A 12,010-nucleotide genomic window follows, 5' to 3' on the forward strand; every position below is an offset into this window, starting at 1 on the left:
AGCAGGCGCTGGGGGAGTCCCTGTTCCCCCGAGCGCCGCAAGGAGTGACCAGGAACAATGGTCACAAGCTGGCGGAGGGAAGGTTTAAGTTGGACATCAGGAGGCGCTACTTCACGGTCAGGGTGGCTAGGGTCTGGAACCAGCTTCCAAGTGAGGTGGTGCAGGCTCCCACCCTGGGGGTTTTTAAGAGGAGGTTGGACGACCACCTTACTGGGGTCGTTTGACCCCAGTACTCTTTCCTGCCATGGCAGGGGGTCGGACTAGATGATCTGCTCAGGTCCCTTCTGACCCTAGAAACTATGTAACTATGAAATTAAGCGAACAGTTTTGGCAAAAAAAAATGGCAAAAAAGAATTTTGAGAAACCCACAATGCTTTACTATGGTATTTTCAAAATGCAAATCTTTGATTTTCCCATTTTGAAAGGATCTTTTGTTTAGAAATGTAAATAGTTTTATGAAAAGAATGAAAACACCAGAAATTTCAAGAAAAGCTTAATTTTAGCTTGGGGGCTTCCCCCCTCCAATATGCAGACCCTGGCTGAGGGTCCATTCCCCCTCACCCACTCCCCCACGGCTGACAAGTTGTGGACAGGTTCCGGGGCAGGGCTGGGGCTGGGGCATTCAGAGCCCAGCAGAACTGTGCTGTAAGGGAAAAAAGCCCCCCACCTCAGAGTTTTTCCCACCCCTTCTGCACCCACTGTGCACTTCCTGGTTGGAGGGAGCTGGGGCTGGGGCAGGGGTGCATTCCCCTCCCCAACCCTTCCCCATCCCTTTGCCACTACCAGTGGGGCTGGGGAGACTGCCTAAGCTCTGTGACAGCTGGGGACAGCCACCCAGCTGGCCAGGAGCAGACAAGTTGGGGCAGAGGTTCGCCTACCCAACCAGCAGGGGGTGTTAGTGAGGGCTGGAATACATCCTGGGATGCCAGGGAAATAAGACCTAACTTGTGTCCAGAGGGGATCTGGGACAGAAGTTCAATAGATGGGTTTAACTGGAATCAGTTAAGTCTATTACTATTACATCCATCCAGGCCTCTCTTAAACCAGTTTTGACCATTTTGAAATTGTTCTATGTGCACTGAACTTCTGTTCTGTTACAGGTTTAAACCAGTTTCCAATCACTTATACCAGTTTATGTATATATGTATGCAAGTTATATAATGTCTGTCTCTCGCCCTTAAATCCAGGACAAAGAAAGCAGTGCACTGGCTGATCTAATGGACTCTGAGGCTGATTTGCATTTGATTTCTAAAAGTTCAGGCATCAGAAACAGCTTTGGGATGTGGCAACTACAGCTGTACCTAATTGTGGAGCAGAGTGAGTACAATCTCAACGCAGAGCAGGAGAAGACTTCCACTGGGAATGGTTGAGTATTTCCAGTAATACTGATTTGCATTTGATTTCTAGAAGTTCAGGCATCAGAAACAGCTTTGAGATGTGACAACTACAGCCATACCTAATTGTGGAGCAGACTGAGTGGAAACTGAAGGGAGAGCAGGTGAGGACTTTCACTGGGAATAGTCGAGTATTTCCAGTTTGCTTGAGAAGGACTCCTCATGTGCACACCAGTATTTTATAACCAGCTCCTCATCCCAGACCATAGCACCCTACTTCTATTTATGGAGTTACGTCCTTGCCTATGGAGGGTTTCCCCCTCCTTCCTGTTTATCTCCTTCCATGGTTTGGGGGTACTATGCAAGGGAGATGAGCAATATTTTTCACACCCATAAAAAATCCCACCCCTGGACCTTCTCAGCTCTTGTCAGCCTGTAGCTACTTCCAGCTCTAGTGGCTTTGAACAAGTTGCCCTGCCTCTTATGCTGTATTGGGGATAGTGCTCTGTAACATGAGATTCTGTGGGTGGGGAGGCCAAAAATCACTGTTCCTCCCACTCTGTGCTTGCTTAGATAAAATGGGGCATGTCGACCTTTTAGCCTCGTATGGGTGCATTCTCAGTGGTTTCTTTTTTTTCAAAAGGTGTGTGGGAGGGAGCAGGGAGTTTCCTAGCTGAAGACCCACAGGTTCATTGGTCTCTTGAGCAATGGTATGTTTGCCTACCCAGAAATAAGCCACACCTCTGACTTCATTACACATTTGATACAGTATTAGATGAGATTATCAGGGTGCAAACATGGTTTTCTCACTATGAGCAAAGTCTGTATCAATATGCCCCTGAAAGACCAAGGAGACGGGGAATTCTAATAACAGGTTGGAAGCTGTTTATTTACTTTTCCGGCGTCTGTGCAGGAAGTCTGAGCTAAAATAGGTGCAGAGACGGGAGTATAATTACTATGGGAAGCCTGCATTCTTGCTGTGTGATCAGCGTGTGCAGTGACTTGCGGGCCCAGACATACCTGAGTGACAAAAGAGAACCTCATCTTTAAAACTCATTGCTACCAGTGTGAATACCTGAGAGCCACAGCCATGCTGAAACAGATTTTGGCAGATATGTGCATTGATCCTGACCTGCTGGCAGAGCTCAGCGAGGAACAGAAACAGATCCTCTTCTTCAAGATGAGGCAAGAACAGGTCAGACGGTGGAAGGAAAGAGAAGCTGCCATAGACAAGAGCTCAACAAAAAAACCTGCACCAAGGAGAGGTAAGGCTCTGCCCAGGAGCAGATTCCAGCTCTCATTTCCCTCCCTGACAAACACAGCTGCTCCAATGGGTGCTTTGCAGCCGGGTGAAAAGCATTTCTAAAGAGATATTGCTTTGGTTAGGGAAACACAGCTGGAAATGGTTATAAATACAGTTTCCTGGCATCACAGGTAAGGTTTGGGTTCAAACCTTGGTTTCCGGCTCAGGCAAGCTGGGGTTGGCTTCCAAGACTGACCCTGGGCAAACCCCTTCCATTTCTCTGCCTGTAAAAATGGAAATAATTGTCTGTCTCATCCATGCAGACTGTAAGCTTTTTGGGACAGAAGCTGTGTGTATGTATAGTTCCCGGCCTGATGGGGTCTCTAGCGTCTCCAAATAGCTGCTCAAGCACCCATTCAGCAAGACCAAGGCTGAAGCAGTATGGGTCTTTGGACCTTGCAGCTAAATGGACTGAGATATTTCAAATCTTTCTCTTTGGGATGCCATACTTGTTTTTCAGCAGCCCAGTCCATGCCGTGTTGGCAAGTCCTGTTGTAGAGGCATGCAGAAAGCCCTGTCTGGGCTGGCAAGCAGGCAACAGCATGACCCTCACAGCCAGCCAGAGGTCACATAGTATTAAGGTGGCTCCACACCTGAGGCCATGCTGGGATTTCCACTAGCAACCACATTGCTCTGTTAGGCATGGGAGTCCCTGCCATTTCTTTCTCCCACACCATTAACCTTAGGGCCAAAGAGGAAGCATGGAGCAGCAAAGACTGGTCTTAGCTGCTGAGGAACCACCTTTGTTCCTCCAGGCAGTGTCCCCAGCCATGTCTTTCTCTTGGACTTGTGCAGGCAAAGGAAACATGGTTCAATGAATTACAGGGAGTTTAACAGAGAATGGGCAGGTACCTGAGCTCCCTTACAACGTCCCCAAGAAACGGGAACAATAAAAGGTGTGGGTTGGAGGAAGGGAAGGGGACGTCAGTTGGGAAAAATGGCTTTGGTCTCCCTCATAACCTTGATGTAATACAGAATCCCACCAACCTCAGTGCAGTTGCTTGCTACACAGCTATGGGGCAAAGTGTGGGAATCTGGTCCAGCTAATACTCCGGTTGAGGGAGGGAGATACAGTTCTACAAATATATGTGGCATGTCAAATTGCTAGCAGCTTCACCCATGACCTGTGCTCCTTGCTGCCTCCCAGACCAACCAGGTTTACCCAAAAGTCCCACCAGCTGGCTGGAGGAAGGGAGGGCATGGAGGGAAAGAGATAGAGCAGCCCCTGAGGTCACCATTCACCCTGCCCAGCCACAGAAATGCTTGTCTTGCAGCCAAGGGGAAGTCGGTGAAGTGGAAGCTCGGAGCAGACAATGAAGTCTGGGTCTGGGTCATGGGCGAGCACAAGTTGGATAAACCATATGACATGATCTGTGACCAGATCCTTGCTCAGAGGGCCCAGCGACAACCCAAGGAGGAAGTCAGGTAAGGCAAGCCTCTTTTCAAGAGCAGGTTCAGCAGGTTTGCAGCTGCTAGCAGGGATGTGTCACTAGTAGAGAAGGAGGGAGCCGTCATATTATATAGGGAGGGTAATTGGTGCAACATGAAAGGGATATCTAGGATGGAGGCAACTATTGTGGGTTCTTCAATCTGGATCCTGTCAGACTGGATCCTCCTTCCCTATCAGTTACATGACAAGCAGCTGCAAAGCTACTGGACCTACTGTGTGCATCCTAACCGGACCTACTGTATGTGCCAGAGCACTGTGTGGGCTGCAGGGCTTACACTCAAGTCCCAGGGCACAAGAGGCCTGGGATCTTTGAAATCTAGGAGCTGTTTTCTGTTACGGGGCATGTGACTTGAAGCCAGCAGGGACCCTGCAGGAAGCCGGATATCAAGCTAGTTGTTCGACCTGCTCCTGAGCAACTAGCAGGGTGTGGGCATGTGCTGGCATCCCAGTTCATTTGCAGATGCCAGAGGTGTGAACTAAGGGGTTCCCAAGTGCTCCCTACTTTCACCATGCAGGAGCCACTTTTAGCCCTGCTGCCTGTTGTGCCAATAGGAGGGGAGCTCAAATCCAAACCCTGGGGTGGTGCCCTTGTAAAATAGGTCAGGAGTAATACCTCTATACGGTGCTAGGGGTGCAGTAATACCTCTGTACAGTGCTTGGAATGGTCACTATCTCTGCTACCAGAGTAAGTGACATTTGAGACTATTAACAGGGGCTCCTGTTGGACAGGAGTTAACCTGCCCAGTGAGTGATACCTTTAATTGCCCTGGAGCTTGTGGTGCTCCTGGGTCTGACAGCCTTCCACACACTTGCTTTGTTTGCATATGATTTCCCTTCAGTTGCGTGGAAGGCACTAGGCTTATTTGATTTCCAAATCCCATTTTTATCTCTTCACAGAGAGAGTCAAGCATTGACCAAGCCTTCTGTAACATTGTCTCTGCATTCTCAACTAAGAGCCCTGGACAGGATGGATGCCCACAGGAATGACAGAAACATTGGAGAGGGGAGGGAAGAAGAAGCAATGAAAGTGGCAAATGCCAAGGAGAGAAGTCAGAAGCAAACTCAGGTACTCATTCTCTGGTCTTCTACCACTGCTCAGTAGTGCATACATGTAGGAGTTGAAGATTTCAGATGCTCCAAGTGGATGGAGCTGGTGTTTTATAGATAGACATTTCAATTAGGACAAGGCATTTGCTTTTTCCTAGATTTCATAGACATTAGGGCTCAAAGGGACCTCAGAAGATCATTGAGTACAGCCCCCCGCCCGGAGGGCAGGAAGTCAGCTGGGGTCATAGGATCCCAGCAAGATAAGCATCCAATTTACTCTTGAAGGTGTTCAATGTAGGTGCTTGAACCACCTCTGATGGCAGGCTGTTCCAGACCTTGGGGGCTCGGACAGTAAAGAAATTCTTCCTTATGTCCAGCCTGAAACGGTCTCGCAGTAGTTTATGACCATTCAACCTTGTCATCCCTTGGGGAGCTCTGGTGAACAGACATTCCCCCAGATACTGGTGGCCACCCCTGATAAACTTATAGGTGGCCATCAGATCACCCCTGAGCCTGTGCTTTTCCAAGCTAAAGAGCCCCATGGTTCTCAGCCTGTCATTGTAAGGTCTGTTTTCCTGACCTCTCACCATGCGTGTGGCTCTTCTCTGGACTCTCTCAAGCTTCTCCACATCCTTTTTGAATTATGGAGCCCAAAACTGGATGCAGTACTCCAGCTGTGGCCTCACCAAAGCCGAGTACAGGGGGAGAATGACATCCCGGGATTTGCTTGAGAAGCATCTATGGTTGTTTTAAGGTTGTTTTCTTCTGTGCTTTGGAAAAATCATGTAACTTGGTGTAGAAACAGTTGTAAGAAAGGAAACACAGCCTTGGGGTTAAGGTATTGGCCTAGATGTTGAGAGATCTGAGTTTTATTCTCATCTCTACCACCCATTCTGAGCAAGCTTCTGGTGTTTTCTCTGGTTCCATGCTCCGTTTCTACAATTTCTGTCCTCTGTTTGGACTGTAAGCTTGTGAGGGCTGGCACTGTTGTTATTGTGCATTTGGCCAGTGCCCAACACGATGGAAGCCCTATCTCACTCTGAGCGTCAATGTCTACATGGTGGCAGCACTGCGAATGCCCAATCTCACTGCCCATGAAATAAGCCCATCCTACTCACTCCTGTTCTCAAGAGGTAAATCCTGGAAATGAGATTAGGCTTCCCCGGGGGCTCTCCCATCACCACAATCAAATCCTGAGTTCCTGGAGTGGTTACTGGGAAAATATTATGGGATTTCCCTCTGCAGCCCTCTCACATGTATAAAAGATGCAGTAAGGCCCATGAAACTACTGGCATTTTTTAACTGCAGTTTTCCTTCTGAAGAAGTGCACATTAGCCTTCTATTTTGATAGCCTGGGAAAGCTTAAGGTTACAAAGAACAGGATGTATATTTTGCTGAGAGGGTTTCTTTTTGAAAATCTATTTTCCTCACTTACAAATAAATGAAAAGCAAAATATCCTAGAGATGTGTCATATCATCTTTTTGCCAAAAAAAAAAATAGAACAAGGCTTGTGCTCTAAACCTTTATTATCCAAAAATATTGTCAGAAAACCTAGTACCTGACCTAAAACCCCTTGAACTTACTGGAAAGACTCCTGTTTATTTCAAAGGACTTTGGCTTGGGTCCTTTATTAGTATTTTGTAGAACTACATGTATGGGTTTAAAACAGCCAGTAGCTACATAATACAGTGTATAGAAGCAAGGTAATTCAAGGCTTGGCTTTGACCAAGCTTGAGTTTACTGCAGAATGTGCATGGGAGGATCTCCCTATTGCCTAGTCCCATTATTTTTTGTCTGGTGCCTTCTGAAACTGGCTGGGTTTGGGATTTTTGTTTTATATGTTTGTTGAATCCTAAAGGCTCACAAAGCAGAAGGCAAAATAACCTCCTGTTTAGAAAACAAAACAAAAAACCCCATGATTTTTTATTTACACTCAGTTATTTTTTTTTCCTCTCCTCCTTTTTTGTCTCTAGTAGCTCGATTGCTGAGAATCTAGACTCAAGCTGAGGCGGGGGGAGTGGGCAGCACATTTTCTGAATTTCTGGGGCTTAAGTTATTTGCAATTCCACTCTCTTGAGCTCCATTTAGAATTGAACTGCACCTGAGTAAAGTGTCTGTGGTTTGTTGGCAATGTTTTTTTTAGCTGGGAAAGAAACTCCCTGGATTCTCCCTTTCAAGCTTCAGCCTTGCTTCCTTTCAAGATTCAGTCTTACCAGCAAAGCAAAAATGAGCAACTGTGTTAATATTTAACATTAATGAAATTAGAAATCCATATCCTTGGGAAGCTATATTGTACAGGAAATGTATTAGTCACTGCCCTGAAGGCAGCGGCTTAGATCAGACTTTGGAGGTCAATATATGTTTGTTCAAAGATAAAATCCAGGGTGTTTGTCTCATGATCTGGATTTTTGCTGGTGTAACTGGATTGCTCCAGGGTGTGATTTATGACCAATGGGGTTGTGCCAGCAAAAGCCCCTTGTGCAGATGTAATCTTACAACAGACTAGTATAGCTTGTTTTACTCCGGTAGACTGGAAACTGCTGTCCTGAGAAGAGTGCACTGTTGCCCATATAAGCTGTGTCCATGCTAGGAGTGCTTTGCTGATAGGACGTACTGATATACCTTCACTGCTATGAAGCCCCATGGGCTAGAAACTCATTAACTGGCATTCTGGCAGTAGGCAAGCTGCCTCCTTTAGATGGAAAGGAAAGAAAATGGCTTTGGATGGACTCACTGCTGGATGGGGTAGGCTCTGAAATGTGACCACCTTGCTTGACAAATTCAAGGAATGAGAAAAGTGGCACACTCAAGCACACATGGGGTTCTCCAAGTTCCTCAATGTGACAGGGATGGCTTCATCCTTCTAGCTCTCAGGCAGATGTACAGGGTGCCTGGGACCCTAAATGTTCAGATCTCCAAACCTACAGCTCCCTGAATAGTTGGGATTACAGGGACTAAGGGCCATGCCATTGTCAATAGGCTGAGACAGGAAGAGTAGACTGAAAACTTGCACTCACAGTCTAGGTTCAGTTTCCACTCTTGCTACAGACTTCCTATGTGTCCTTAGCCAAGCCATCTAAGATCAGTTCCTCACTGGACATGCTTTCTTTCAGCCATCATTTGCCTACCTTGGCACATCAGGACAGAGAATGTCTTTCGCTCGGTAGAGCACCCAACCCAGGGGAGAGATGCATGCACTAACGTTCTGTCAGCCTTCTCATTGTGAGAGTCGTGCTTTTAGATGACCTGCAGGGTTCAGAACCAGCAATGGGTGTCAGATAGCCAAGGAGGGGAGCAGTGGAGCAGGGTCAAGCTGGGGTTATGTGCAGTTGAGCCAGGCCTGGAAAGCCATTCTCCTTTGAGCTGTTTAGAGATACTCAGAAAAGTGTGATTTAAAACATCTCATTGAAATGCCCAGCAGTATATTAGAGCACAGGGAGCAGAGCTAGGCTGAAGCATCTAATAAGGAAGGTCTAAGGAATGAGAAGAAGAATCATTAGTTCAGTGATGCATGAGAGGGGAAAAGAAAGCTGTGCTGTGCCATTTCTTGAGGAGGTGTGGGAGCAGGCCAGGGGTATATGTACAGCCCGGATGCCATGAAACCCCCTCAGAGATGCCATGATGCTGTATACAGGGCTGCGGCACATATTCACTCCTCCTGCATTAGAGCTCTCTCATAACTCTAAAGCAGGACAGAAAAGCCAGCTTGTGCCATGGCCAATGCCAGTCTGCCTGCCCCCCCATCTCTTCCTAGAACCAGAAGCCCACACACCTATTTCCAGGAGGACTGCTGGGACAGACCAGGAAGGGCTACAGCACCAGCCTGCTCCCCTGCCTGCTTCAGGGTTATCATAGACCCCTAATGCAGGAGCCCATGCATGCCACAGCCCTTCCTAGGCTGACTGTGCAGTAGGGATCCAGGCTAAAGGCATCAGCACCCAGTTGAGAAACACTGAGGTAAACTGAGGCTGCAACAACAGCGGTTCTCAGCCAGGGATGCTGCCACATGCAAAAAAAGTGATGGAGGAGTTCCCTGACTGAAAATGTTGAAAGCCGCTAGATTACACGCACATCCCACTCAGAGACCCTGCCACTCCCACAAACCGCTGCCTCCTATCCCTTGGTGGGACACTTGCCACAACACAGTGTGTGTGTATGTGTGTACAATAATCATAGCCCCAATGCCACTGCCTCCTGAGAGTGTGGACCACGCTGCATAGTGCAAAGGCCATGGGTCTCAAAGTGCCACCACAACCTGGGGTGCCATGAGATCTTTTTTGAGGGTGCAGAGAAGTACTAGCATTGTTAGGTGTGCAAATGCCTACATGATTCACAAATAAAGCCAGAAATTTCAGATAGAAATCCAGAGTCTCAAATTATTCATACCTGGTGTGAGCCGAGTTCTTTGCAACAGAAGAACAGCTCTATTATTTTTTCCATAATCAAAAAGAAGGAATTAGAGCTGGCATTTTCCTAGGGGTATCTTGAGTCTAAGAAGGTTGAGAACCACTATGCTAAGGAAACTGCAGGAGGAATTGTCTTGCCCTTGTGCCAGTATTTCTTGAAGATTGGTTGAGTTATATCAGCAGCTTTCTGTACTCTCTTGTGCTCTTGGAGGCATGAACAGATATTTAGAGGCTGATAAAAATTAGAATATCCTCTGGGCTGCTTTAGCTTACCCTAGTCTCCCTTTGACTGCAAGATCCAGGTGGGTTACACCAGCATGCTGGACTTCAGCTGAGCTCTGTTGTAGCTTGTGCTTAGGGAAGTTAGGCTTTCAAATTCCTATTGAGACACACGTACCAGCGGTCTGACTTTCAGAAGTGCTGCACCCTCAGTAGCTCCCTCTTCAGTCAGCAGCTAAACTGGCCCACGATCCTGTTTCCCTTGGTTATTGGCAGGGCTCTTGGTCTGCACCATATGCAGGAGAAGTAGATCTGGACAAAAGTTTGTTCAAAGAGCTGCAGTCCTAATACTGTGCTTGTCTGTCATTAAATTTCTAGCATGTCCCCAGTAAAACCAAAGACATTCATCAGATGCTGGCAGACTGCCATACGAGGGACCGTGGCTTCCAGCAGGTAAGCAGTTCTCCAATTTGCTCTTTGTATAGGCCGACACAATGAGCCAGACTGTGCTCTGTGGCCTCTGAACCAGACAGAGCTGGCCACAGGAAGATAACCCAGGCTGGCAGGATCGTTAGGACCTAGACCTGGCATTAGCCTCCCATTGCTGAGCAGGGGGGCATGTCCAGAGAGACAAGGAATCCAGCTGTTGTAATGCCCCTTCAGGGTTCTGCCTGGAAGCTGGGTGCCAGGTTGCCCTGGGATGAAGGGAACAAGAAGGGGACTTAAGCTGACTGTACACCTTCAGCTCGAGCTGCTTATGGGGACACAACCAAGGATCAGGATGGGCCTCTCCTCCTGGTGTTTAGGGTAGGAAGCAATTCTGAATGACACTATGTAATGTAGCAGAGAGTTCCCCATGGAACACTCTAGTTCTTCCCTGTGACCAGGTCCTGCCTGTTATTATGTAGCTGGGTCTGCGGGAAGGAGGGAAACCCCAGTTATTTCACAGGAGACTTTAAAACACATCCCCAGTATCCCCAGAATAAGCTAAGGAGTGAAGTCAGCAGAAAGAGGGGCCAGGCATTAACCAGGTCACTCTTTAGCAGAAGGAAGCAGCAAGGAGGAATCCAAGAGACACCAGATCGAAAAAAGAGATGGCCACTTGTTGTGAACCAAACTGCGGGGAGATGCAGGAGTCAGCACAGAACTCGGACAAGGACAACCCTGAGTGGCAGGAATCCTGTAAGATGGGGGCGGGCACTTATTTTGGGCGGAGGGCCGCTTAACAAGTTTTGGCGAGCGGTCGGGGCCCGCAAAAGTAGCCCCCCCTTGACAACTGCCTTGCCCTGGGCTTACCACATTGGGACCAGAAGTCCTGCCCCATAGCCCCTGACCTGTGCCACCGGAAGTCCCTCTCTTTGCATGCTGCTTCCAAAATACTTCTTTTGGGAGAGGGCATTTCCATCTTAGAACACCTACTATAATATATTTTATTTTTATTACAACAAATATTTGTCATGACTTGTGATTGTGTACTGTATATAGAAGGGACTGCATAATAACTCAAAAATAAAGTGTCACTTTTTTATAGTGTGTGTGTGGTGGGGTGTGGGGGGGGGTTGTGAGAGGGTGTGGCTGTGTAGGGGGCCATAGGGTATGTTGAGGTGTATGCATAGGCAGAGAGAAAAAAAGGGCGGGGGAGCTGAGCGCGTGTGTGCATGAAAGACTGGGAAGTCTGCAGGGAAGGGGCAGAGGGAGGGGGCAGGGCTATGGGGGGAGTAGGACTGGGGCTGCACTGGGGCAATTGGAGCCCAGCAGCTCCTCCAGGGGTGTGGGCAGACGGCTCCTGCCACTGCTTGCACCGTGGGGGAGCCAAGGGAGGGGGGCACATCCCACCCCCTTCACTCCCCCATGCTGTGCTCCTTAATGAGCTACTGGACTCTGAATGCCCCACAGCCTGACCCAGCTGGGCCCCATTCATGGTCATGAGACAACTGGAGCCCAGCAGCTTTTCTAGAGTCATGGCAAGGGAGAGCCAAGAGAGAGGGGCATGTTCCCCCCCAATCTTTGCACAGGGCAAGGTGGGGGCTACAGCTGTGAGCTGTTTTGAAAGTGTCGCAGCACAGCGCCATGTGCCTCATTGCAATGGCAGGACTCACATGGCACTGAGCCACGCTGCTTTCAAAGCAGCAATGGTGAGGCACAGAGGCAGGGAGCAGGCAGATCCCAGCTCACAGCTGCAGCCTGCCCTTGCCCTGTGCAAAGATCAGGAGGGCATGTGCCCCCTGAATCTGTCCCCCTTGTAACAGG

General features: G+C 48.4%; 1 protein-coding gene across 1 annotated transcript in view; it reads left to right on the top strand.

Annotated features, from left to right (window-relative positions):
• The first annotated feature begins 2,006 nt into the window (after positions 1-2,006).
• Positions 2,007-12,010, top strand: part of SH2D4A (SH2 domain containing 4A) — a 31,389-nt gene continuing 21,385 nt past the window's right edge. Inside the window, exons 1-5 of the mRNA XM_019522223.1 lie at positions 2,007-2,599; positions 3,912-4,062; positions 4,985-5,153; positions 10,139-10,213; positions 10,804-10,942. Of these exons, the coding sequence (XP_019377768.1) occupies positions 2,425-2,599; positions 3,912-4,062; positions 4,985-5,153; positions 10,139-10,213; positions 10,804-10,942 (709 nt within the window). The 5' untranslated portion in view covers positions 2,007-2,424. The remainder of the gene's footprint in view (positions 2,600-3,911; positions 4,063-4,984; positions 5,154-10,138; positions 10,214-10,803; positions 10,943-12,010) is intronic.

Source organism: Gavialis gangeticus, unplaced genomic scaffold, assembly GCF_001723915.1.
Source record: "Gavialis gangeticus isolate Ggan-Ray unplaced genomic scaffold, GavGan_comp1, whole genome shotgun sequence".
NCBI lineage: Eukaryota > Metazoa > Chordata > Crocodylia > Gavialidae > Gavialis > Gavialis gangeticus.